The 25,337-nt window shown below is 42.9% G+C and overlaps 1 protein-coding gene across 1 annotated transcript in view; it reads left to right on the top strand.

Annotated features, from left to right (window-relative positions):
* Positions 1-25,337, top strand: part of LOC102807754 (protein FAM135A-like) — an 83,872-nt gene that overhangs the window by 57,288 nt on the left and 1,247 nt on the right. Inside the window, exons 16-18 of the mRNA XM_085492671.1 lie at positions 293-403; positions 1,124-1,240; positions 23,621-25,337. The exon at positions 23,621-25,337 is cut by the window's right edge and continues 1,247 nt beyond it. Of these exons, the coding sequence (XP_085348797.1) occupies positions 293-403; positions 1,124-1,240; positions 23,621-23,826 (434 nt within the window). The 3' untranslated portion in view covers positions 23,827-25,337. The remainder of the gene's footprint in view (positions 1-292; positions 404-1,123; positions 1,241-23,620) is intronic.

Here is a 25,337-nt window from a genome sequence, read left to right as displayed (position 1 = left end):
TACTGTATCTCTGTTACCCATGTACATGTACATGTATCATTTACATTGATATTTAGCATGTCATAAATTGATACATGTACACGTCAGTTAAATTTGCAATTTGATCAAATATGGCCGAATGGCGACTATCTTGTTTGTTTAAAATGCATTAGTCCGGGAGGGGGCTTATAGTTTCGCCTTTGTGTCACTGTGTCATTTTCATTGACTTGTTGAAATGTGCATTGCTAGCAGTGAAGCTATCTCTGCCGACAGGCTGCTTATATAAATTGTTGTATTCATTTATTTTTGGTAGGTATGTGGTTCATGCAGAAATGGAAAAAGTCTGGGTCACTGTTACAGTTAGCGTTAAAGGATCATTCTGATCCCAGGAAAACATTTATGTATAAACTCAGTGAAAAACCAGGTAAGTTTTGTCATTGCAAATACATTGTACATGTATGTAAGGCAATTTATGAGTCAGCTCAGCAATCTCTGCTGTTGAAAAGAAAATTTCACACATGATAAAATCATTATGTTGTAGTCATTTAGAGACATTCATCAAAATGCAGATGATAATGAACTTGATAAAATGAACTTGATAAAATTCTATCACTTTGAGTACCAAAATCAACAGTTGTCACTTTTCTCAAATTAAAACATTTTTTTACAAAAATATTGTTCATGACCTCCTGTAGGTACCGGTAGTAGGAATTTTTTCATTCCTTGTGGTGATCACAAAAATCAGGGGGAAGTCTTCTGCATATAGTGAAAATGAAACTTTAGCCTACACTTCCACCACCAGCTTTGTCACCCAAATTTTTCTGTATTTTTTTTCTCATATTCTTCAATATTTCAGGGAATGAACCCTAATTTTAGGGACAACAGACAAAATTTGAGTAAATTTTTGGTTTTTACTCCATACAAATTTGCTATTTTTGTCCCAATCTACTGAAGGAAAGTACAGACTATAAACAAGTCTATTTTGTTAATTTGTGATGAAAAGAGGGAACAGGTTGTGAAAATGTTAAGATATTTTGGCTGAAGTTGTATGCATCATTAAGAACTACCAACATTTTAACATGTTGTATGTTGTTCAATGCAATGTTTTATATATAATGTGTATTATTTCTGATTTATTATTTAGGTTTTGAGCTTTTCAAGAATGTTTTATTAGTTGGGTCTTTGCAGGATCGATATGTACCGTACCATTCAGCTAGAATTGAGATGTGTAAAAATGCTATGAAGGATAACTCTACATATGGTTAGTATTGCTTCTTACTTTGCTTTTTTACATCATAAAAAACATACTGTAGTTGACCGAGTATACAACCCTCTAGGAAAACGGCAAATTAACGAAAAATTGGGGTGGGGAAGGGAGGTTCTAAACAGATAAAAGTTAAAACCCTATAGCAATCCGATAGATGACTTGTAAAATGCTGTAAATTTGGAGGTGGGGGATTTTACTCAAGCAGGGATTTATACTCAGACAACTTCGATAACATAGGTGCATAGATTCTAGGTGTAGTGTAGAGGTCTTAGGTGCCATAGATTCTAGGTGTAGTGTAGAGGTCTCAGGTGCCATAGATTCTACGTGTAGTGTAGAGGTCTCAGGTGCCATAGATTCTAGGTGTAGTGTAGATGTCTTAGGTGCCATAGATTCTAAGTGTAGTGTAGAGGTCTCAGGTGCCATAGATTCTAGGTGTAGTGTAGAGGTCTCAGGTGCATAGATTCTAGGTGTAGTGTAGAGGTCTCAGGTGCCATAGATTCTAGGTGTAGTGTAGAGGTCTCAGGTGCCATAGATTCTAGGTGTAGTGTAGAGGTCTCAGGTGCCATAGATTTTAGGTGTAGTGTAGAGGTCTCAGGTGCCATAGATTCTAGGTGTAGTGTAGAGGTCTCAGGTGCCATAGATTCTAGGTGTAGTGTAGAGGTCTCAGGTGCCATAGATTCTAGGTGTAGTGTAGAGGTCTCAGGTGCATAGATTCTAGGTGCAGTGTAGAGGTCTCAGGTGCCATAGATTCTAGGTGTAGTGTAGAGGTCTCAGGTGCCATGGATTCTAGGTGTAGTGTAGAGGTCTCAGGTGCCATAGATTCTAGGTGTAGTGTAGAGGTCTCAGGTGCATAGATTCTAGGTGTAGTGTAGAGGTCTCAGGTGCCATAGATTCTAGGTGTAGTGTAGAGGTCTCAGGTGCCATGGATTCTAGGTGTAGTGTAGAGGTCTCAGGTGCATAGATTCTAGGTGTAGTGTAGAGGTCTTAGGTGCATAGATTCTAGGTGTAGTGTGGAGGTCTCAGGTGCCATAGATTCTAGGTGTAGTGTAGAGGTCTCAGGTGCCATAGATTCTAGGTGTAGTGTATAGGTCTCAGGTGCATAGATTCTAGGTGTAGTGTAGAGGTCTCAGGTGCATAGATTCTAGGTGTAGTGTAGAGGTCTCAGGTGCCATAGATTCTAGGTGTAGTGTAGAGGTCTCAGGTGCATAGATTCTAGGTGTAGTGTAGAGGTCTCAGGTGCCATAGATTCTAGGTGTAGTGTAGAGGTCTCAGGTGCCATAGATTCTAGGTGTAGTGTAGAGGTCTCAGGTGCCATAGATTTTAGGTGTAGTGTAGAGGTCTCAGGTGCCATAGATTCTAGGTGTAGTGTAGAGGTCTCAGGTGCCATAGATTCTAGGTGTAGTGTAGAGGTCTCAGGTGCCATAGATTCTAGGTGTAGTGTAGAGGTCTCAGGTGCATAGATTCTAGGTGCAGTGTAGAGGTCTCAGGTGCCATAGATTCTAGGTGTAGTGTAGAGGTCTCAGGTGCCATGGATTCTAGGTGTAGTGTAGAGGTCTCAGGTGCCATAGATTCTAGGTGTAGTGTAGAGGTCTCAGGTGCATAGATTCTAGGTGTAGTGTAGAGGTCTCAGGTGCCATAGATTCTAGGTGTAGTGTAGAGGTCTCAGGTGCCATGGATTCTAGGTGTAGTGTAGAGGTCTCAGGTGCATAGATTCTAGGTGTAGTGTAGAGGTCTTAGGTGCATAGATTCTAGGTGTAGTGTGGAGGTCTCAGGTGCCATAGATTCTAGGTGTAGTGTAGAGGTCTCAGGTGCATAGATTCTAGGTGTAGTGTAGAGGTCTCAGGTGCCATATATTCTAGGTGTAGTGTAGAGGTCTCAGGTGCATAGATTCTAGGTGTAGTGTAGAGGTTTCAGGTGCCATAGATTCTAGGTGTAGTGTAGAGGTCTCAGGTGCATAAATTATAGGTGTAGTGTAGAGGTCTCAGGTGCATAGATTCTAGGTGTAGTGTAGAGGTCTCAAGTGCCATAGATTCTAGGTGTAGTGTAGAGGTCTCAGGTGCCATAGATTCTAGGTGTAGTGTAGAGGTCTCAGGTGCCATAGATTCTAGGTGTAGTGTAGAGGTCTCAGGTGCCATAGATTTTAGGTGTAGTGTAGAGGTCTCAGGTGCCATAGATTCTAGGTGTAGTGTAGAGGTCTCAGGTGCCATAGATTCTAGGTGTAGTGTAGAGGTCTCAGGTGCCATAGATTCTAGGTGTAGTGTAGAGGTCTCAGGTGCATAGATTCTAGGTGCAGTGTAGAGGTCTCAGGTGCCATAGATTCTAGGTGTAGTGTAGAGGTCTCAGGTGCCATGGATTCTAGGTGTAGTGTAGAGGTCTCAGGTGCCATAGATTCTAGGTGTAGTGTAGAGGTCTCAGGTGCATAGATTCTAGGTGTAGTGTAGAGGTCTCAGGTGCCATAGATTCTAGGTGTAGTGTAGAGGTCTCAGGTGCCATGGATTCTAGGTGTAGTGTAGAGGTCTCAGGTGCATAGATTCTAGGTGTAGTGTAGAGGTCTTAGGTGCATAGATTCTAGGTGTAGTGTGGAGGTCTCAGGTGCCATAGATTCTAGGTGTAGTGTAGAGGTCTCAGGTGCATAGATTCTAGGTGTAGTGTAGAGGTCTCAGGTGCCATATATTCTAGGTGTAGTGTAGAGGTCTCAGGTGCATAGATTCTAGGTGTAGTGTAGAGGTTTCAGGTGCCATAGATTCTAGGTGTAGTGTAGAGGTCTCAGGTGCATAAATTATAGGTGTAGTGTAGAGGTCTCAGGTGCATAGATTCTAGGTGTAGTGTAGAGGTCTCAAGTGCCATAGATTCTAGGTGTAGTGTAGAGGTCTCAGGTGCATAGATTCTAGGTGTAGTGTAGAGGTCTCAGGTGCCATAGATTCTAGGTGTAGTGTAGAGGTCTCAGGTGCATGGATTCTAGGTGTAGTGTAGAGGTCTCAGGTGCCATAGATTCTAGGTGTAGTGTAGAGGTCTCAGGTGCATAAATTATAGGTGTAGTGTAGAGGTCTCAAGTGCCATAGATTCTAGGTGTAGTGTAGAGGTCTCAGGTGCATAGATTCTAGGTGTAGTGTAGAGGTTTCAGGTGCCATAGATTCTAGGTGTAGTGTAGAGGTCTCAGGTGCATAAATTATAGGTGTAGTGTAGAGGTCTCAGGTGCCATAGATTCTAGGTGTAGTGTAGAGGTCTCAGGTGCATAGATTCTAGGTGTAGTTTAGAGGTCTTAGGTGCATAGATTCTAGGTGTAGTGTAGAGGTCTCAGGTGCCATAGATTCTAGGTGTAGTGTAGAGGTCTCAGGTGCATAGATTCTAGGTGTAGTTTAGAGGTCTTAGGTGCATAGATTCTAGGTGTAGTGTAGAGGTCTCAGGTGCATAGATTCTTGGCGTAGTGTAGAGGTCTCAGGTGCCATAGATTCTAGGTGTAGTGTAGAGGTCTTAGGTACGTAGATTCTAGGTGTAGTGTAGAGGTCTTGGGTGCAAAGATACTTGGCGTTGTGTAGAGGTCTCAGGTGCCATGGATTCTAGGTGTATTGTAGAGGTCTCAGGTGCATAGATTCTAGATGTAGTTTAGAGGTCTTAGGTGCATAGATTCTAGGTGTAGTGTAGAGGTCTCAGGTGCATAGATTCTTGGCGTAGTGTAGAGGTCTCAGGTGCCATAGATTCTAGGTGTAGTGTAGAGGTCTCAGGTGCATAGTTTCTAGGTGTAGTTTAGTGGTCTCAGGTGCATAGATTCTAGGTGTACTGTAGAGGTCTCAGGTGCATAGATTCTAGGTGTAGTGTAGAGGTCTCAGGTGCATAGTTTCTAGGTGTAGTGTAGAGGTCTCAGGTGCATAGTTTCTAGGTGTAGTGTAGAGGTCTCAGGTGCATAGATTCTAGGTGTAGTGTAGAGGTCTCAGGTGCCATAGATTCTAGGTGTAGTGTAGAGGTCTCAGGTGCCATAGATTTTAGGTGTAGTGTAGAGGTCTCAGGTGCCATCGATTCTAGGTGTAGTGTAGAGGTCTCAGGTGCCATAGATTCTAGGTGTAGTGTAGAGGTCTCAGGTGCCATAGATTCTAGGTGTAGTGTAGAGGTCTCAGGTGCATAGATTCTAGGTGTAGTGTAGAGGTCTCAGGTGCCATAGATTCTAGGTGTAGTGTAGAGGTCTCAGGTGCCATAGATTCTAGGTGTAGTGTAGAGGTCTCAGGTGCCATAGATTCTAGGTGTAGTGTAGAGGTCTCAGGTGCCATAGATTCTAGGTGTAGTGTAGAGGTCTCAGGTGCATAGATTCTAGGTGTAGTGTAGAGGTCTCAGGTGCATAGATTCTAGGTGTAGTGTAGAGGTCTTAGGTGCATAGATTCTAGGTGTAGTGTGGAGGTCTCAGGTGCCATAGATTCTAGGTGTAGTGTAGAGGTCTCAGGTGCATATATTCTAGGTGTAGTGTAGAGGTCTCAGGTGCCATAGATTCTAGGTGTAGTGTAGAGGTCTCAGGTGCATAGATTCTAGGTGTAGTGTAGACGTCTCAGATGCCATAGATTCTAGGTGTAGTGTAGAGGTCTCAGGTGCATAAATTATAGGTGTAGTGTAGAGGTCTCAGGTGCATAGATTTTAGGTGTTGTGTAGAGGTCTCAGGTGCATAGATTCTAGGTGTAGTGTAGAGGTCTCAGGTGCCATAGATTCTAGGTGTAGTGTAGAGGTCTCAGGTGCCATAGATTCTAGGTGTAGTGTAGAGGTCTCAGGTGCATAGATTCTAGGTGTAGTGTAGAGGTCTCAGGTGCATAGATTCTAGGTGTAGTGTAGAGGTCTTAGGTGCATAGATTCTAGGTGTAGTGTGGAGGTCTCAGGTGCCATAGATTCTAGGTGTAGTGTAGAGGTCTCAGGTGCATATATTCTAGGTGTAGTGTAGAGGTCTCAGGTGCCATAGATTCTAGGTGTAGTGTAGAGGTCTCAGGTGCATAGATTCTAGGTGTAGTGTAGACGTCTCAGATGCCATAGATTCTAGGTGTAGTGTAGAGGTCTCAGGTGCCATAGATTCTAGGTGTAGTGTAGAGGTCTCAGGTGCATAGATTCTAGGTGTAGTGTAGAGGTCTCAGGTGCATAGATTCTAGGTGTAGTGTAGAGGTCTTAGGTGCATAGATTCTAGGTGTAGTGTGGAGGTCTCAGGTGCCATAGATTCTAGGTGTAGTGTAGAGGTCTCAGGTGCATAGATTCTAGGTGTAGTGTAGAGGTCTCAGGTGCCATAGATTCTAGGTGTAGTGTAGAGGTCTCAGGTGCATAGATTCTAGGTGTAGTGTAGAGGTCTCAGGTGCCATAGATTCTAGGTGTAGTGTAGAGGTCTCAGGTGCATAAATTATAGGTGTAGTGTAGAGGTCTCAGGTGCCATAGATTCTAGGTGTAGTGTAGAGGTCTCAGGTGCATAGATTCTAGGTGTAGTTTAGAGGTCTTAGGTGCGTAGATTCTAGGTGTAGTGTAGAGGTCTCAGGTGCATAGATTCTTGGCGTAGTGTAGAGGTCTCAGATGCCATAGATTCTAGGTGTAGTGTAGAGGTCTCAGGTGCATAGATTCTAGGTGTAGTTTAGAGGTCTTAGGTGCATAGATTCTAGGTGTAGTGTAGAGGTCTCAGGTGCATAGATTCTTGGCGTAGTGTAGAGGTCTCAGGTGCCATAGATTCTAGGTGTAGTGTAGAGGTCTTAGGTGCGTAGATTCTAGGTGTAGTGTAGAGGTCTCAGGTGCATAGATTCTTGGCGTTGTGTAGAGGTCTCAGGTGCCATAGATTCTAGGTGTATTGTAGAGGTCTCAGGTGCATAGATTCTAGGTGTAGTTTAGAGGTCTTAGGTGCATAGATTCTAGGTGTAGTGTAGAGGTCTCAGGTGCATAGATTCTTAGCGTAGTGTAGAGGTCTCAGGTGCCATAGATTCTAGGTGTAGTGTAGAGGTCTCAGGTGCATAGTTTCTAGGTGTAGTTTAGTGGTCTCAGGTGCATAGATTCTAGGTGTAGTGTAGAGGTCTCAGGTACATAGTTTCTAGGTGTAGTTTAGTGGTCTCAGGTGCATAGATTCTAGGTGTAGTGTAGAGGTCTCAGGTGCATAGTTTCTAGATGTAGTGTAGAGGTCTCAGGTGCATAGATTCTAGGTGTAGTGTAGAGGTCTGAGGTGCCATAGATTCTAGGTGTAGTGTAGAGGTCTCAGGTGCATAGATTCTAGGTGTAGTGTAGAGGTCTCAGGTGCATAAATTATAGGTGTAGTGTAGAGGTCTCAGGTGCCATAGATTCTAGGTGTAGTGTAGAGGTCTCAGGTGCATAGATTCTAGGTGTAGTGTAGAGGTCTCAGGTGCCATAGATTCTAGGTGTAGTTTAGAGGTCTCAGGTGCATAGATTCTAGGTGTAGTGTAGAGGTCTCAGCTGCCATAGATTCTAGGTGTAGTGTAGAGGTCTCAGGTGCATAGATTCTAGGTGTAGTGTGGAGGTCTCAGGTGCATAGATTTTAGGTGTTGTGTAGAGGTCTCAGGTGCATAGATTCTAGGTGTAGTGTAGAGGTCTCAGGTGCCATAGATTCTAGGTGTAGTGTAGAGGTCTCAGGTGCCATAGATTTTAGGTGTAGTGTGGAGGTCTCAGGTGCATAGATTCTAGGTGTAGTGTAGAGGTCTCAGGTGCATAGATTCTAGGTGTAGTGTAGAGGTCTCAGGTGCATAGATTCTAGGTGTAGTGTAGAGGTCTCAGGTGCATAGATTCTAGGTGTAGTGTAGAGGTAGGTCTCAGGTGCATAGATTCCAGGTATAGTGTAGAGGTCTCAGGTGCATAGATTCTAGGTGTAGTTTAGAGGTCTCAGGTGCATAGATTCTAGGTGTAGTGTAGAGGTCTCAGCTGCCATAGATTTTAGGTGTAGTGTAGAGGTCTCAGGTGCATAGATTCTAGGTGTAGTGTAGAGGTCTCAGGTGCCATAGATTCTAGGTGTAGTTTAGAGGTCTCAGGTGCATAGATTCTAGGTGTAGTGTAGAGGTCTCAGCTGCCATAGATTCTAGGTGTAGTGTAGAGGTCTCAGGTGCATAGATTCTAGGTGTAGTGTGGAGGTCTCAGGTGCATAGATTTTAGGTGTTGTGTAGAGGTCTCAGGTGCATAGATTCTAGGTGTAGTGTAGAAGTCTCAGGTGCCATAGATTCTAGGTGTAGTGTAGAGGTCTCAGCTGCCATAGATTTTAGGTGTAGTGTGGAGGTCTCAGGTGCATAGATTCTAGGTGTAGTGTAGAGGTCTCAGGTGCATAGATTCTAGGTGTAGTGTAGAGGTCTCAGGTGCATAGATTCTAGGTGTAGTGTAGAGGTCTCAGGTGCATAGATTCTAGGTGTAGTGTAGAGGTCTCAGGTGCATAGATTCCAGGTATAGTGTAGAGGTCTCAGGTGCATAGATTCTAGGTGTAGTGTAGAGGTCTCAGGTGCCATAGATTCTAGGTGTAATTTAGAGGTCTCAGGTGCCATAGATTCTAGGTGTAGTGTAGAGGTCTCAGGTGCATAAATTATAGGTGTAGTGTAGAGGTCTCAGGTGCCATAGATTCTAGGTGTAGTGTAGAGGTCTCAGGTGCATAGATTCTAGGTGTAGTGTAGAGGTCTCAGGTGCCATAGATTCTAGGTGTAGTTTAGAGGTCTCAGGTGCATAGATTCTAGGTGTAGTGTAGAGGTCTCAGCTGCCATAGATTCTAGGTGTAGTGTAGAGGTCTCAGGTGCATATATTCTAGGTGTAGTGTGGAGGTCTCAGGTGCATAGATTTTAGGTGTTGTGTAGAGGTCTCAGGTGCATAGATTCTAGGTGTAGTGTAGAGGTCTCAGGTGCCATAGATTCTAGGTGTAGTGTAGAGGTCTCAGGTGCATAGATTCTAGGTGTAGTGTAGAGGTCTCAGGTGCATAGATTCTAGGTGTAGTGTAGAGGTCTTAGGTGCATAGATTCTAGGTGTAGTGTGGAGGTCTCAGGTGCCATAGATTCTAGGTGTAGTGTAGAGGTCTCAGGTGCATAGATTCTAGGTGTAGTGTAGAGGTCTCAGGTGCCATAGATTCTAGGTGTAGTGTAGAGGTCTCAGGTGCATAGATTCTAGGTGTAGTGTAGAGGTCTCAGGTGCCATAGATTCTAGGTGTAGTGTAGAGGTCTCAGGTGCATAAATTATAGGTGTAGTGTAGAGGTCTCAGGTGCCATAGATTCTAGGTGTAGTGTAGAGGTCTCAGGTGCATAGATTCTAGGTGTAGTTTAGAGGTCTTAGGTGCGTAGATTCTAGGTGTAGTGTAGAGGTCTCAGGTGCATAGATTCTTGGCGTAGTGTAGAGGTCTCAGATGCCATAGATTCTAGGTGTAGTGTAGAGGTCTCAGGTGCATAGATTCTAGGTGTAGTTTAGAGGTCTTAGGTGCATAGATTCTAGGTGTAGTGTAGAGGTCTCAGGTGCATAGATTCTTGGCGTAGTGTAGAGGTCTCAGGTGCCATAGATTCTAGGTGTAGTGTAGAGGTCTTAGGTGCGTAGATTCTAGGTGTAGTGTAGAGATCTCAGGTGCATAGATTCTTGGCGTTGTGTAGAGGTCTCAGGTGCCATAGATTCTAGGTGTATTGTAGAGGTCTCAGGTGCATAGATTCTAGGTGTAGTTTAGAGGTCTTAGGTGCATAGATTCTAGGTGTAGTGTAGAGGTCTCAGGTGCATAGATTCTTAGCGTAGTGTAGAGGTCTCAGGTGCCATAGATTCTAGGTGTAGTGTAGAGGTCTCAGGTGCATAGTTTCTAGGTGTAGTTTAGTGGTCTCAGGTGCATAGATTCTAGGTGTAGTGTAGAGGTCTCAGGTACATAGTTTCTAGGTGTAGTTTAGTGGTCTCAGGTGCATAGATTCTAGGTGTAGTGTAGAGGTCTCAGGTGCATAGTTTCTAGATGTAGTGTAGAGGTCTCAGGTGCATAGATTCTAGGTGTAGTGTAGAGGTCTGAGGTGCCATAGATTCTAGGTGTAGTGTAGAGGTCTCAGGTGCATAGATTCTAGGTGTAGTGTAGAGGTCTCAGGTGCATAAATTATAGGTGTAGTGTAGAGGTCTCAGGTGCCATAGATTCTAGGTGTAGTGTAGAGGTCTCAGGTGCATAGATTCTAGGTGTAGTGTAGAGGTCTCAGGTGCCATAGATTCTAGGTGTAGTTTAGAGGTCTCAGGTGCATAGATTCTAGGTGTAGTGTAGAGGTCTCAGCTGCCATAGATTCTAGGTGTAGTGTAGAGGTCTCAGGTGCATAGATTCTAGGTGTAGTGTGGAGGTCTCAGGTGCATAGATTTTAGGTGTTGTGTAGAGGTCTCAGGTGCATAGATTCTAGGTGTAGTGTAGAGGTCTCAGGTGCCATAGATTCTAGGTGTAGTGTAGAGGTCTCAGGTGCCATAGATTTTAGGTGTAGTGTGGAGGTCTCAGGTGCATAGATTCTAGGTGTAGTGTAAAGGTCTCAGGTGCATAGATTCTAGGTGTAGTGTAGAGGTCTCAGGTGCATAGATTCTAGGTGTAGTGTAGAGGTCTCAGGTGCATAGATTCTAGGTGTAGTGTAGAGGTCTCAGGTGCATAGATTCCAGGTATAGTGTAGAGGTCTCAGGTGCATAGATTCTAGGTGTAGTGTAGAGGTCTCAGGTGCCATAGATTCTAGGTGTAATTTAGAGGTCTCAGGTGCCATATATTCTAGGTGTAGTGTAGAGGTCTCAGGTGCATAAATTATAGGTGTAGTGTAGAGGTCTCAGGTGCCATAGATTCTAGGTGTAGTGTAGAGGTCTCAGGTGCATAGATTCTAGGTGTAGTGTAGAGGTCTCAGGTGCCATAGATTCTAGGTGTAGTTTAGAGGTCTCAGGTGCATAGATTCTAGGTGTAGTGTAGAGGTCTCAGCTGCCATAGATTCTAGGTGTAGTGTAGAGGTCTCAGGTGCATAGATTCTAGGTGTAGTGTGGAGGTCTCAGGTGCATAGATTTTAGGTGTTGTGTAGAGGTCTCAGGTGCATAGATTCTAGGTGTAGTGTAGAGGTCTCAGGTGCCATAGATTCTAGGTGTAGTGTAGAGGTCTCAGGTGCATAGATTCTAGGTGTAGTGTAGAGGTCTCAGGTGCATAGATTCTAGGTGTAGTGTAGAGGTCTTAGGTGCATAGATTCTAGGTGTAGTGTGGAGGTCTCAGGTGCCATAGATTCTAGGTGTAGTGTAGAGGTCTCAGGTGCATAGATTCTAGGTGTAGTGTAGAGGTCTCAGGTGCCATAGATTCTAGGTGTAGTGTAGAGGTCTCAGGTGCATAGATTCTAGGTGTAGTGTAGACGTCTCAGATGCCATAGATTCTAGGTGTAGTGTAGAGGTCTCAGGTGCATAAATTATAGGTGTAGTGTAGAGGTCTCAAGTGCCATAGATTCTAGGTGTAGTGTAGAGGTCTCAGGTGCATAGATTCTAGGTGTAGTGTAGAGGTCTCAGGTGCCATAGATTCTAGGTGTAGTGTAGAGGTCTCAGGTGCATAAATTATAGGTGTAGTGTAGAGGTCTCAGGTGCCATAGATTCTAGGTGTAGTGTAGAGGTCTCAGGTGCATAGATTCTAGGTGTAGTTTAGAGGTCTTAGGTGCGTAGATTCTAGGTGTAGTGTAGAGGTCTCAGGTGCATAGATTCTTGGCGTAGTGTAGAGGTCTCAGATGCCATAGATTCTAGGTGTAGTGTAGAGGTCTCAGGTGCATAGATTCTAGGTGTAGTTTAGAGGTCTTAGGTGCATAGATTCTAGGTGTAGTGTAGAGGTCTCAGGTGCATAGATTCTTGGCGTAGTGTAGAGGTCTCAGGTGCCATAGATTCTAGGTGTAGTGTAGAGGTCTTAGGTGCGTAGATTCTAGGTGTAGTGTAGAGGTCTCAGGTGCATAGATTCTTGGCGTTGTGTAGAGGTCTCAGGTGCCATAGATTCTAGGTGTATTGTAGAGGTCTCAGGTGCATAGATTCTAGGTGTAGTTTAGAGGTCTTAGGTGCATAGATTCTAGGTGTAGTGTAGAGGTCTCAGGTGCATAGATTCTTAGCGTAGTGTAGAGGTCTCAGGTGCCATAGATTCTAGGTGTAGTGTAGAGGTCTCAGGTGCATAGTTTCTAGGTGTAGTTTAGTGGTCTCAGGTGCCATAGATTCTAGGTGTAATTTAGAGGTCTCAGGTGCCATAGATTCTAGGTGTAGTGTAGAGGTCTCAGGTGCATAAATTATAGGTGTAGTGTAGAGGTCTCAGGTGCCATAGATTCTAGGTGTAGTGTAGAGGTCTCAGGTGCATAGATTCTAGGTGTAGTGTAGAGGTCTCAGGTGCCATAGATTCTAGGTGTAGTTTAGAGGTCTCAGGTGCATAGATTCTAGGTGTAGTGTAGAGGTCTTAGGTGCATAGATTCTAGGTGTAGTGTGGAGGTCTCAGGTGCCATAGATTCTAGGTGTAGTGTAGAGGTCTCAGGTGCATAGATTCTAGGTGTAGTGTAGAGGTCTCAGGTGCCATAGATTCTAGGTGTAGTGTAGAGGTCTCAGGTGCATAGATTCTAGGTGTAGTGTAGAGGTCTCAGGTGCCATAGATTCTAGGTGTAGTGTAGAGGTCTCAGGTGCATAAATTATAGGTGTAGTGTAGAGGTCTCAGGTGCCATAGATTCTAGGTGTAGTGTAGAGGTCTCAGGTGCATAGATTCTAGGTGTAGTTTAGAGGTCTTAGGTGCGTAGATTCTAGGTGTAGTGTAGAGGTCTCAGGTGCATAGATTCTTGGCGTAGTGTAGAGGTCTCAGATGCCATAGATTCTAGGTGTAGTGTAGAGGTCTCAGGTGCATAGATTCTAGGTGTAGTTTAGAGGTCTTAGGTGCATAGATTCTAGGTGTAGTGTAGAGGTCTCAGGTGCATAGATTCTTGGCGTAGTGTAGAGGTCTCAGGTGCCATAGATTCTAGGTGTAGTGTAGAGGTCTTAGGTGCGTAGATTCTAGGTGTAGTGTAGAGGTCTCAGGTGCATAGATTCTTGGCGTTGTGTAGAGGTCTCAGGTGACATAGATTCTAGGTGTATTGTAGAGGTCTCAGGTGCATAGATTCTAGGTGTAGTTTAGAGGTCTTAGGTGCATAGATTCTAGGTGTAGTGTAGAGGTCTCAGGTGCATAGATTCTTAGCGTAGTGTAGAGGTCTCAGGTGCCATAGATTCTAGGTGTAGTGTAGAGGTCTCAGGTGCATAGTTTCTAGGTGTAGTTTAGTGGTCTCAGGTGCATAGATTCTAGGTGTAGTGTAGAGGTCTCAGGTACATAGTTTCTAGGTGTAGTTTAGTGGTCTCAGGTGCATAGATTCTAGGTGTAGTGTAGAGGTCTCAGGTGCATAGTTTCTAGATGTAGTGTAGAGGTCTCAGGTGCATAGATTCTAGGTGTAGTGTAGAGGTCTGAGGTGCCATAGATTCTAGGTGTAGTGTAGAGGTCTCAGGTGCATAGATTCTAGGTGTAGTGTAGAGGTCTCAGGTGCATAAATTATAGGTGTAGTGTAGAGGTCTCAGGTGCCATAGATTCTAGGTGTAGTGTAGAGGTCTCAGGTGCATAGATTCTAGGTGTAGTGTAGAGGTCTCAGGTGCCATAGATTCTAGGTGTAGTTTAGAGGTCTCAGGTGCATAGATTCTAGGTGTAGTGTAGAGGTCTCAGCTGCCATAGATTCTAGGTGTAGTGTAGAGGTCTCAGGTGCATAGATTCTAGGTGTAGTGTGGAGGTCTCAGGTGCATAGATTTTAGGTGTTGTGTAGAGGTCTCAGGTGCATAGATTCTAGGTGTAGTGTAGAGGTCTCAGGTGCCATAGATTCTAGGTGTAGTGTAGAGGTCTCAGGTGCCATAGATTTTAGGTGTAGTGTGGAGGTCTCAGGTGCATAGATTCTAGGTGTAGTGTAGAGGTCTCAGGTGCATAGATTCTAGGTGTAGTGTAGAGGTCTCAGGTGCATAGATTCTAGGTGTAGTGTAGAGGTCTCAGGTGCATAGATTCTAGGTGTAGTGTAGAGGTCTCAGGTGCATAGATTCCAGGTATAGTGTAGAGGTCTCAGGTGCATAGATTCTAGGTGTAGTGTAGAGGTCTCAGGTGCCATAGATTCTAGGTGTAATTTAGAGGTCTCAGGTGCCATAGATTCTAGGTGTAGTGTAGAGGTCTCAGGTGCATAAATTATAGGTGTAGTGTAGAGGTCTCAGGTGCCATAGATTCTAGGTGTAGTGTAGAGGTCTCAGGTGCATAGATTCTAGGTGTAGTGTAGAGGTCTCAGGTGCCATAGATTCTAGGTGTAGTTTAGAGGTCTCAGGTGCATAGATTCTAGGTGTAGTGTAGAGGTCTCAGCTGCCATAGATTCTAGGTGTAGTGTAGAGGTCTCAGGTGCATAGATTCTAGGTGTAGTGTAGAGGTCTCAGCTGCCATAGATTCTAGGTGTAGTGTAGAGGTCTCAGGTGCATAGATTCTAGGTGTAGTGTAGAGGTCTCAGGTGCATAGATTCTAGGTGTAGTGTAGAGGTCTTAGGTGCATAGATTCTAGGTGTAGTGTGGAGGTCTCAGGTGCCATAGATTCTAGGTGTAGTGTAGAGGTCTCAGGTGCATAGATTCTAGGTGTAGTGTAGAGGTCTCAGGTGCCATAGATTCTAGGTGTAGTGTAGAGGTCTCAGGTGCATAGATTCTAGGTGTAGTGTAGACGTCTCAGATGCCATAGATTCTAGGTGTAGTGTAGAGGTCTCAGGTGCATAAATTATAGGTGTAGTGTAGAGGTCTCAAGTGCCATAGATTCTAGGTGTAGTGTAGAGGTCTCAGGTGCATAGATTCTAGGTGTAGTGTAGAGGTCTCAGGTGCCATAGATTCTAGGTGTAGTGTAGAGGTCTCAGGTGCATAAATTATAGGTGTAGTGTAGAGGTCTCAGGTGCCATAGATTCTAGGTGTAGTGTAGAGGTCTCAGGTGCATAGATTCTAGGTGTAGTTTAGAGGTCTTAGGTGCGTAGATTCTAGGTGTAGTGTAGAGGTCTCAGGTGCATAGATTCTTGGCGTAGTGTAGAGGTCTCAGATGCCATAGATTCTAGGTGTAGTGTAGAGGTCTCAGGTGCATAGATTCTAGGTGTAGTTTAGAGGTCTTAGGTGCATAGATTCTAGGTGTAGTGTAGAGGTCTCAGGTGCATAGATTCTTGGCGTAGTGTAGAGGTCTCAGGTGCCATAGATTCTAGGTGTAGTGTAGAGGTCTTAGGTGCGTAGATTCTAGGTGTAGTATAGAGGTCTCAGGTGCATAGATTCTTGGCGTTGTGTAGAGGTCTCAGGTGCCATAGATTCTAGGTGTATTGTAGAGGTCTCAGGTGCATAGATTCTAGGTGTAGTTTAGAGGTCTTAGGTGCATAGATTCTAGGTGTAGTGTAGAGGTCTCAGGTGCATAGATTCTTAGCGTAGTGTAGAGGTCTCAGGTGCCATAGATTCTAGGTGTAGTGTAGAGGTCTCAGGTGCATAGTTTCTAGGTGTAGTTTAGTGGTCTCAGGTGCATAGATTCTAGGTGTAGTGTAGAGGTCTCAGGTACATAGTGTCTAGGTGTAGTTTAGTGGTCTCAGGTGCATAGATTCTAGGTGTAGTGTAGAGGTCTCAGGTGCATAGTTTCTAGATGTAGTGTAGAGGTCTCAGGTGCATAGATTCTAGGTGTAGTGTAGAGGTCTCAGGTGCCATAGATTCTAGGTGTAGTGTAGAGGTCTCAGGTGCATAGATTCTAGGTGTAGTGTAGAGGTCTCAGGTGCATAAATTATAGGTGTAGTGTAGAGGTCTCAGGTGCCATAGATTCTAGGTGTAGTGTAGAGGTCTCAGGTGCATAGATTCTAGGTGTAGTGTAGAGGTCTCAGGTGCCATAGATTCTAGGTGTAGTTTAGAGGTCTCAGGTGCATAGATTCTAGGTGTAGTGTAGAGGTCTCAGCTGCCATAGATTCTAGGTGTAGTGTAGAGGTCTCAGGTGCATAGATTCTAGGTGTAGTGTGGAGGTCTCAGGTGCATAGATTTTAGGTGTAGTGTAGAGGTCTCAGGTGCATAGATTCTAGGTGTAGTGTAGAGGTCTCAGGTGCCATAGATTCTAGGTGTAGTGTAGAGGTCTCAGGTGCCATAGATTTTAGGTGTAGTGTGGAGGTCTCAGGTGCATAGATTCTAGGTGTAGTGTAGAGGTCTCAGGTGCATAGATTCTAGGTGTAGTGTAGAGGTCTCAGGTGCATAGATTCTAGGTGTAGTGTAGAGGTCTCAGGTGCATAGATTCCAGGTATAGTGTAGAGGTCTCAGGTGCATAGATTCTAGCTGTAGTGTAGAGGTCTCAGGTGCCATAGATTCTAGGTGTAGTGTAGACGTCTCAGATGCCATAGATTCTAGGTGTAGTGTAGAGGTCTCAGGTGCATAAATTATAGGTGTAGTGTAGAGGTCTCAAGTGCCATAGATTCTAGGTGTAGTGTAGAGGTCTCAGGTGCATAGATTCTAGGTGTAGTGTAGAGGTCTCAGGTGCCATAGATTCTAGGTGTAGTGTAGAGGTCTCAGGTGCATAAATTATAGGTGTAGTGTAGAGGTCTCAGGTGCCATAGATTCTAGGTGTAGTGTGGAGGTCTCAGGTGCATAGATTCTAGGTGTAGTTTAGAGGTCTTAGGTGCGTAGATTCTAGGTGTAGTGTAGAGGTCTCAGGTGCATAGATTCTTGGCGTAGTGTAGAGGTCTCAGATGCCATAGATTCTAGGTATAGTGTAGAGGTCTCAGGTGCATAGATTCTAGGTGTAGTTTAGAGGTCTTAGGTGCATAGATTCTAGGTGTAGTGTAGAGGTCTCAGGTGCATAGATTCTAGGTGTAGTGTAGAGGTCTCAGGTGCATAGATTCTAGGTGTAGTGTAGAGGTCTCAGGTGCATAGATTCCAGGTATAGTGTAGAGGTCTCAGGTGCATAGATTCTAGGTGTAGTGTAGAGGTCTCAGGTGCCATAGATTCTAGGTGTAGTGTAGACGTCTCAGATGCCATAGATTCTAGGTGTAGTGTAGAGGTCTCAGGTGCATAAATTATAGGTGTAGTGTAGAGGTCTCAAGTGCCATAGATTCTAGGTGTAGTGTAGAGGTCTCAGGTGCATAGATTCTAGGTGTAGTGTAGAGGTCTCAGGTGCCATAGATTCTAGGTGTAGTGTAGAGGTCTCAGGTGCATAAATTATAGGTGTAGTGTAGAGGTCTCAGGTGCCATAGATTCTAGGTGTAGTGTGGAGGTCTCAGGTGCATAGATTCTAGGTGTAGTTTAGAGGTCTTAGGTGCGTAGATTCTAGGTGTAGTGTAGAGGTCTCAGGTGCATAGATTCTTGGCGTAGTGTAGAGGTCTCAGATGCCATAGATTCTAGGTATAGTGTAGAGGTCTCAGGTGCATAGATTCTAGGTGTAGTTTAGAGGTCTTAGGTGCATAGATTCTAGGTGTAGTGTAGAGGTCTCAGGTGCATAGATTCTTGGCGTAGTGTAGAGGTCTCAGGTGCCATAGATTCTAGGTGTAGTGTAGAGGTCTTAGGTGCGTAGATTCTAGGTGTAGTGTAGAGGTCTCAGGTGCATAGATTCTTGGCGTTGTGTAGAGGTCTCAGGTGCCATAGATTCTAGGTGTATTGTAGAGGTCTCAGGTGCATAGATTCTAGGTGTAGTTTAGAGGTCTTAGGTGCATAGATTCTAGGTGTAGTGTAGAGGTCTCAGGTGCATAGATTCTTGGCGTAGTGTAGAGGTCTCAGGTGCCATAGATTCTAGGTGTAGTGTAGAGGTCTCAGGTGCATAGTTTCTAGGTGTAGTTTAGTGGTCTCAGGTGCATAGATTCTAGGTGTAGTGTAGAGGTCTCAGGTACATAGTTTCTAGGTGTAGTTTAGTGGTCTCAGGTGCATAGATTCTAGGTGTAGTGTAGAGGTCTCAGGTGCATAGTTTCTAGATGTAGTGTAGAGGTCTCAGGTGCATAGATTCTAGGTGCAGTGTAGAGGTCTCAGGTGCCATAGATTCTAGGTGTAGTGTAGAGGTCTCAGGTGCATAGATTCTAGGTGTAGTGTAGAGGTCTCAGGTGCATAAATTATAGGTGTAGTGTAGAGGTCTCAGGTGCCATAGATTCTAGGTGTAGTGTAGAGGTCTCAGGTGCATAGATTCTAGGTGTAGTGTAGAGGTCTCAGGTGCCATAGATTCTAGGTGTAGTTTAGAGGTCTCAGGTGCATAGATTCTAGGTGTAGTGTAGAGGTCTCAGCTGCCATAGATTCTAGGTGTAGTGTAGAGGTCTCAGGTGCATAGATTCTAGGTGTAGTGTGGAGGTCTCAGGTGCATAGATTTTAGGTGTTGTGTAGAGGTCTCAGGTGCATAGATTCTAGGTGTAGTGTAGAGGTCTCAGGTGCCATAGATTCTAGGTGTAGTGTAGAGGTCTCAGGTGCCATAGATTTTAGGTGTAGTGTGGAGGTCTCAGGTGCATAGATTCTAGGTGTAGTGTAGAGGTCTCAGGTGCATAGATTCTAGGTGTAGTGTAGAGGTCTCAGGTGCATAGATTCTAGGTGTAGTGTAGAGGTCTCAGGTGCATATATTCTAGGTGTAGTGTAGAGGTCTCAGGTGCATAGATTCCAGGTATAGTGTAGAGGTCTCAGGTGCATAGATTCTAGGTGTAGTGTAGAGGTCTCAGGTGCCATAGATTCTAGGTGTAGTTTAGAGGTCTCAGGTGCATAAATTATAGGTGTAGTGTAGAGGTCTCAGGTGCCATAGATTCTAGGTGTAGTGTAGAGGTCTCAGGTGCATAGATTCTAGGTGTAGTGTAGAGGTCTCAGGTGCCATAGATTCTAGGTGTAGTTTAGAGGTCTCAGGTGCATAGATTCTAGGTGTAGTGTAGAGGTCTCAGCTGCCATAGATTCTAGGTGTAGTGTAGAGGTCTCAGGTGCATAGATTCTAGGTGTAGTGTGGAGGTCTCAGGTGCATAGATTTTAGGTGTAGTGTAGAGGTCTCAGGTGCATAGATTCTAGGTGTAGTGTAGAGGTCTCAGGTGCCATAGATTCTAGGTGTAGTGTAGAGGTCTCAGGTGCCATAGATTTTAGGTGTAGTGTGGAGGTCTCAGGTGCATAGATTCTAGGTGTAGTGTAGAGGTCTCAGGTGCATAGATTCTAGGTGTAGTGTAGAGGTCTCAGGTGCATAGATTCTAGGTGTAGTGTAGAGGTCTCAGGTGCATAGATTCCAGGTATAGTGTAGAGGTCTCAGGTGCATAGATTCTAGGTGTAGTGTAGAGGTCTCAGGTGCCATAGATTCTAGGTGTAGTGTAGACGTCTCAGATGCCATAGATTCTAGGTGTAGTGTAGAGGTCTCAGGTGCATAAATTATAGGTGTAGTGTAGAGGTCTCAAGTGCCATAGATTCTAGGTGTAGTGTAGAGGTCTCAGGTGCATAGATTCTAGGTGTAGTGTAGAGGTCTCAGGTGCCATAGATTCTAGGTGTAGTGTAGAGGTCTCAGGTGCATAAATTATAGGTGTAGTGTAGAGGTCTCAGGTGCCATAGATTCTAGGTGTAGTGTGGAGGTCTCAGGTGCATAGATTCTATGTGTAGTTTAGAGGTCTTAGGTGCGTAGATTCTAGGTGTAGTGTAGAGGTCTCAGGTGCATAGATTCTTGGCGTAGTGTAGAGGTCTCAGATGCCATAGATTCTAGGTATAGTGTAGAGGTCTCAGGTGCATAGATTCTAGGTGTAGTTTAGAGGTCTTAGGTGCATAGATTCTAGGTGTAGTGTAGAGGTCTCAGGTGCATAGATTCTAGGTGTAGTGTAGAGGTCTCAGGTGCATAGATTCTAGGTGTAGTGTAGAGGTCTCAGGTGCATAGATTCCAGGTATAGTGTAGAGGTCTCAGGTGCATAGATTCTAGGTGTAGTGTAGAGGTCTCAGGTGCCATAGATTCTAGGTGTAGTGTAGACGTCTCAGATGCCATAGATTCTAGGTGTAGTGTAGAGGTCTCAGGTGCATAAATTATAGGTGTAGTGTAGAGGTCTCAAGTGCCATAGATTCTAGGTGTAGTGTAGAGGTCTCAGGTGCATAGATTCTAGGTGTAGTGTAGAGGTCTCAGGTGCCATAGATTCTAGGTGTAGTGTAGAGGTCTCAGGTGCATAAATTATAGGTGTAGTGTAGAGGTCTCAGGTGCCATAGATTCTAGGTGTAGTGTGGAGGTCTCAGGTGCATAGATTCTAGGTGTAGTTTAGAGGTCTTAGGTGCGTAGATTCTAGGTGTAGTGTAGAGGTCTCAGGTGCATAGATTCTTGGCGTAGTGTAGAGGTCTCAGATGCCATAGATTCTAGGTATAGTGTAGAGGTCTCAGGTGCATAGATTCTAGGTGTAGTTTAGAGGTCTTAGGTGCATAGATTCTAGGTGTAGTGTAGAGGTCTCAGGTGCATAGATTCTTGGCGTAGTGTAGAGGTCTCAGGTGCCATAGATTCTAGGTGTAGTGTAGAGGTCTTAGGTGCGTAGATTCTAGGTGTAGTGTAGAGGTCTCAGGTGCATAGATTCTTGGCGTTGTGTAGAGGTCTCAGGTGCCATAGATTCTAGGTGTATTGTAGAGGTCTCAGGTGCATAGATTCTAGGTGTAGTTTAGAGGTCTTAGGTGCATAGATTCTAGGTGTAGTGTAGAGGTCTCAGGTGCATAGATTCTTGGCGTAGTGTAGAGGTCTCAGGTGCCATAGATTCTAGGTGTAGTGTAGAGGTCTCAGGTGCATAGTTTCTAGGTGTAGTTTAGTGGTCTCAGGTGCATAGATTCTAGGTGTAGTGTAGAGGTCTCAGGTACATAGTTTCTAGGTGTAGTTTAGTGGTCTCAGGTGCATAGATTCTAGGTGTAGTGTAGAGGTCTCAGGTGCATAGTTTCTAGATGTAGTGTAGAGGTCTCAGGTGCATAGATTCTAGGTGCAGTGTAGAGGTCTCAGGTGCCATAGATTCTAGGTGTAGTGTAGAGGTCTCAGGTGCATAGATTCTAGGTGTAGTGTAGAGGTCTCAGGTGCATAAATTATAGGTGTAGTGTAGAGGTCTCAGGTGCCATAGATTCTAGGTGTAGTGTAGAGGTCTCAGGTGCATAGATTCTAGGTGTAGTGTAGAGGTCTCAGGTGCCATAGATTCTAGGTGTAGTTTAGAGGTCTCAGGTGCATAGATTCTAGGTGTAGTGTAGAGGTCTCAGCTGCCATAGATTCTAGGTGTAGTGTAGAGGTCTCAGGTGCATAGATTCTAGGTGTAGTGTGGAGGTCTCAGGTGCATAGATTTTAGGTGTTGTGTAGAGGTCTCAGGTGCATAGATTCTAGGTGTAGTGTAGAGGTCTCAGGTGCCATAGATTCTAGGTGTAGTGTAGAGGTCTCAGGTGCCATAGATTTTAGGTGTAGTGTGGAGGTCTCAGGTGCATAGATTCTAGGTGTAGTGTAGAGGTCTCAGGTGCATAGATTCTAGGTGTAGTGTAGAGGTCTCAGGTGCATAGATTCTAGGTGTAGTGTAGAGGTCTCAGGTGCATATATTCTAGGTGTAGTGTAGAGGTCTCAGGTGCATAGATTCCAGGTATAGTGTAGAGGTCTCAGGTGCATAGATTCTAGGTGTAGTGTAGAGGTCTCAGGTGCCATAGATTCTAGGTGTAGTTTAGAGGTCTCAGGTGCCATAGATTCTAGGTGTAGTGTAGAGGTCTCAGGTGCATAGATTCTAGGTGTAGTGTAAAGGTCTCAGGTGCCAGTTCATTAAGGTCCCTTAACACTTTGTCGTAAATGTTTTATCAGATGCACTCATACTGAATGGATGTAAATTCTCTGTTTAGTATTATGCTAGTGTGTTAGAAAGACAGTTATAAGCTTTTAGTATTTACCGTTAAAGTCCTATTATAAACCGCGGTTGATATTACAATGTATCAATTTAAAATATGGGATCAAAAGCTTAAGTTCGGGGTGCGGTTTCTATTACGTACATACTGCAATCACTAAATGGGCGTGGTCATTTTTTGTCCACAACACATGCACAAAACAAACAATACATCGTACAATCTCTTGAATAGGCGTCGGGGAAGAGTGAAAGGCCTTATTTTGGTTCTAAAATAGGCGTTACGAAATGTTGAAAAATTACAGTCAATCAAAAAAAAATTCTACATGATACAAAAAATACTCAGTATTTTTAATGTAATATGCATTTATTTTTTTAATTTTCTTGGTAACGAAAAGTATATTCTAACAGAAGTTTCAAATAAAAACACGAATGCACTGCTTAGTCGCAAATGATCACATAACGGTAGCTCGATCCGGCCATGCTGCTGGTCACAAGTGAATAACTTACTTGTTTTCGAAGTGTTGATATTGGTGATTATTATTTAGTAGTGATTACAATAAATAACGCACGAAAAATAAATTCGTTCAATTGTTATAAAATGCAAGTAAAATTCAACTTAGTTTCCCCGTAAGCAAATGATTTCAGTCACATGTAAACAGCCGATACGATATCCGCCATGCTTTTGAATGCTCACGTGACGTATTATTGACCGGATAAGTCAAGTCGCTAATTAACCAATCAAAATGCTGGATGGTGCCCACGTGTCTAAATTACATAGCTCATTTAAATATGTTAATGACAGTTCAGCAACCTCATGGTGAACGCAACACGGAAGAGATTTACCGATAATGTAGTGCGATCTTTTGCTTTTGATTTCCATGGGAAAACGACATGATTTTTTTTTTAAATCAAGAAATTATTTGTTTTCGAAAGATAAATTATTCTTCAATGCTCAGTTTAACACTTTTACAGTGATAAAAGCTCATTGTCTAAAACTTACGAAACACAGACGTATTCAGAAAGAGTATTGACAGAGGTCGCCGCCAGAACAAAAGCAGTTTCATTGTCTGTCTGACATCTTATCACCTCTGAACAATAAATAGGTGTGAATATTTTTAGGCATGTTGTCGAAACAAATGAATAGGATTTAGGAACAATGTCGTTTTGGAACAGCTGGTTGAAACAATGAAGTCAGTCACGGTCTTGTTGAATTGGGGGTGCGGTTAGTAATAGGTACTTTTCAAGTTTTCAAGTTTTGTTAAGAACTCTTTAACCCCGAAGCCGGAATTGGGGGTGCGGTTACTATTACGTATGCTGTTTTTATTAGGACTTTAACGGTATATATTATAGGTTGGTGCCTCGTTTTAAACCTTGTTGCGTGTAGCGCAAAATCAGCATTATATTCCTACTAAATGTGTGGTTCTCTCTCATTGAGATTTGTATCACTGCTATGAAATACTCATATTTATACCTTTATTTACCAAATTATACTGTTTTTGAATATCAATGAAAAGTAATTGCATTTTTAATAATTATATGAGAATTTGATATATAAAGTATGACCTTCAGAGGTCAGTAATAAGAACCATTTTTTATCGTTTATTGTTTTCTTTACATTTGTTTAAAGGTGCCATATATGGAGAGATGATCAATAATATCTTGAAGCCAGTGATACGCAATCATGATATTACGTTTATACGGTATGATGTCGTTCACGCTTTACAAAACACTGCTAACACACTGATTGGTAGAGCGGCTCATATTGCTGTTCTGGATTCTGAGATTTTCATTGAGAAGTTTATGACAGTTCGTGGCCTTGACTTTTTTAAGTAGCCGATTATCTTTCTTGTACATTTCAGTTTTTTAATCTTGGTTTTGATGGTTGTGATGTTTTTTACTAAAAAATTCCTTTTGACATTCAACCTATGTTCAGATTTGATTTGAACTTAGTGAATGTTATAAATGTTAATAGTACTTGTTTAATTATGGAAATATTAAATCATGAAGACCATTTATTGTGGGCTTACAGACTGTATTTTGAAATGATGATTGAAGTGACAACTTCTGCATTATACATGTATCTATGTAAAATTTGTTCTCAAATGAAATGTCAAGACAAAGTCATTGACATTTCATTTACCATGACAATTCAATCTTAGTATTGTCTAGTATATTACAGATTTTAATTTTAGATTTGATTTGATTTTAAAAAACAAGCTTTTTAAATTATTGTAATTTTTTGTATTCAAGGTAACAATCATGAAATACATTGGAGGCTGATACTTTGTATTAAGTTAGGGAAATGTACAATGCGATAATAAAACTATCACTGATAGGAGACTTCACGCAAAAGTGCCTCAAAAGACTCAAGTAACATGTTTACTGTAACCTTGTTATAACAAACTCTTCAGAGAACCTAAACATAGTTTGCTCCAGTTAAGTGTTAAACTAAATCTTGTAATTACAATAGGTAATATTCACTGACCTAGGTGGCTGTCATGCAGTAAATCACTAACCTAGGTGGTTGTCATGCAGTAAATCACACTGACCTAGGTGGTTGTCATGCAGTAAATCATGTGTATGTCTGATTCCCTATCCTTATTTCAACACTGAGGGCTAAGGCTATCTGAAGTATGATTTATTCAAAAGTATTTTACAATAAATAAATAAAAAAATAAATATTGAAGAACTTTTCTAATTTACAATCATGACAGAAAACAGGTTTACATGCAATGAATAGATGCAGTTAATGTCCAGTCATAGAAGATAAATACCACCATGCATTTATCACATGACCTAATATAGACATTGTGTCACATGACATAATACTGTGTATAGTCTTTGTTTCATAAGGTTGATATAAACATTGTCACATGATTGATATGGACAGTGTGTCACATGACCTAATAGACAGTGTGTCACATGACCTAATAGACAGTGTGTCACATGACCTAATTAACAGCTTGTATCACATTAGTATAGACCTTGAGTCATATGACCTGAGATCTTATGTTTGTCACATGACCTTGTGTATCACATGACCTTCTTGATGATTGGTATTGTCAACAATGGCTACATATAGGGCAATATACTCATCACCAAAAACAGTAGACTTGTTACTTTCCTTGAAAAAAAAATATTCTGTCAGCTTTAACTAATAATTCTTTGCTATTATGATGAAAAAAATAAATAAATTGATTATTGTATTTGTTGAGGGCAGTATTTACACTAGCATATTTAGAGTAGTGATTCATTTTTATTGAGATCTGAAAAGATAATTGTGTAAAATATTTTTAAAATCAGTGATTTAGAATTATTATTTTAACTTGTCGATTATGTTTGTT

The sequence above is a fragment of the Saccoglossus kowalevskii genome, chromosome 18 (genome assembly GCF_978046115.1).
Source record: "Saccoglossus kowalevskii chromosome 18, keSacKowa6.1, whole genome shotgun sequence".
Classification (NCBI taxonomy): domain Eukaryota; kingdom Metazoa; phylum Hemichordata; class Enteropneusta; family Harrimaniidae; genus Saccoglossus; species Saccoglossus kowalevskii.
The sequence above is the reverse complement of the archived record's forward strand: the minus strand, read 5'-3'. Positions and strand labels throughout refer to the sequence as shown.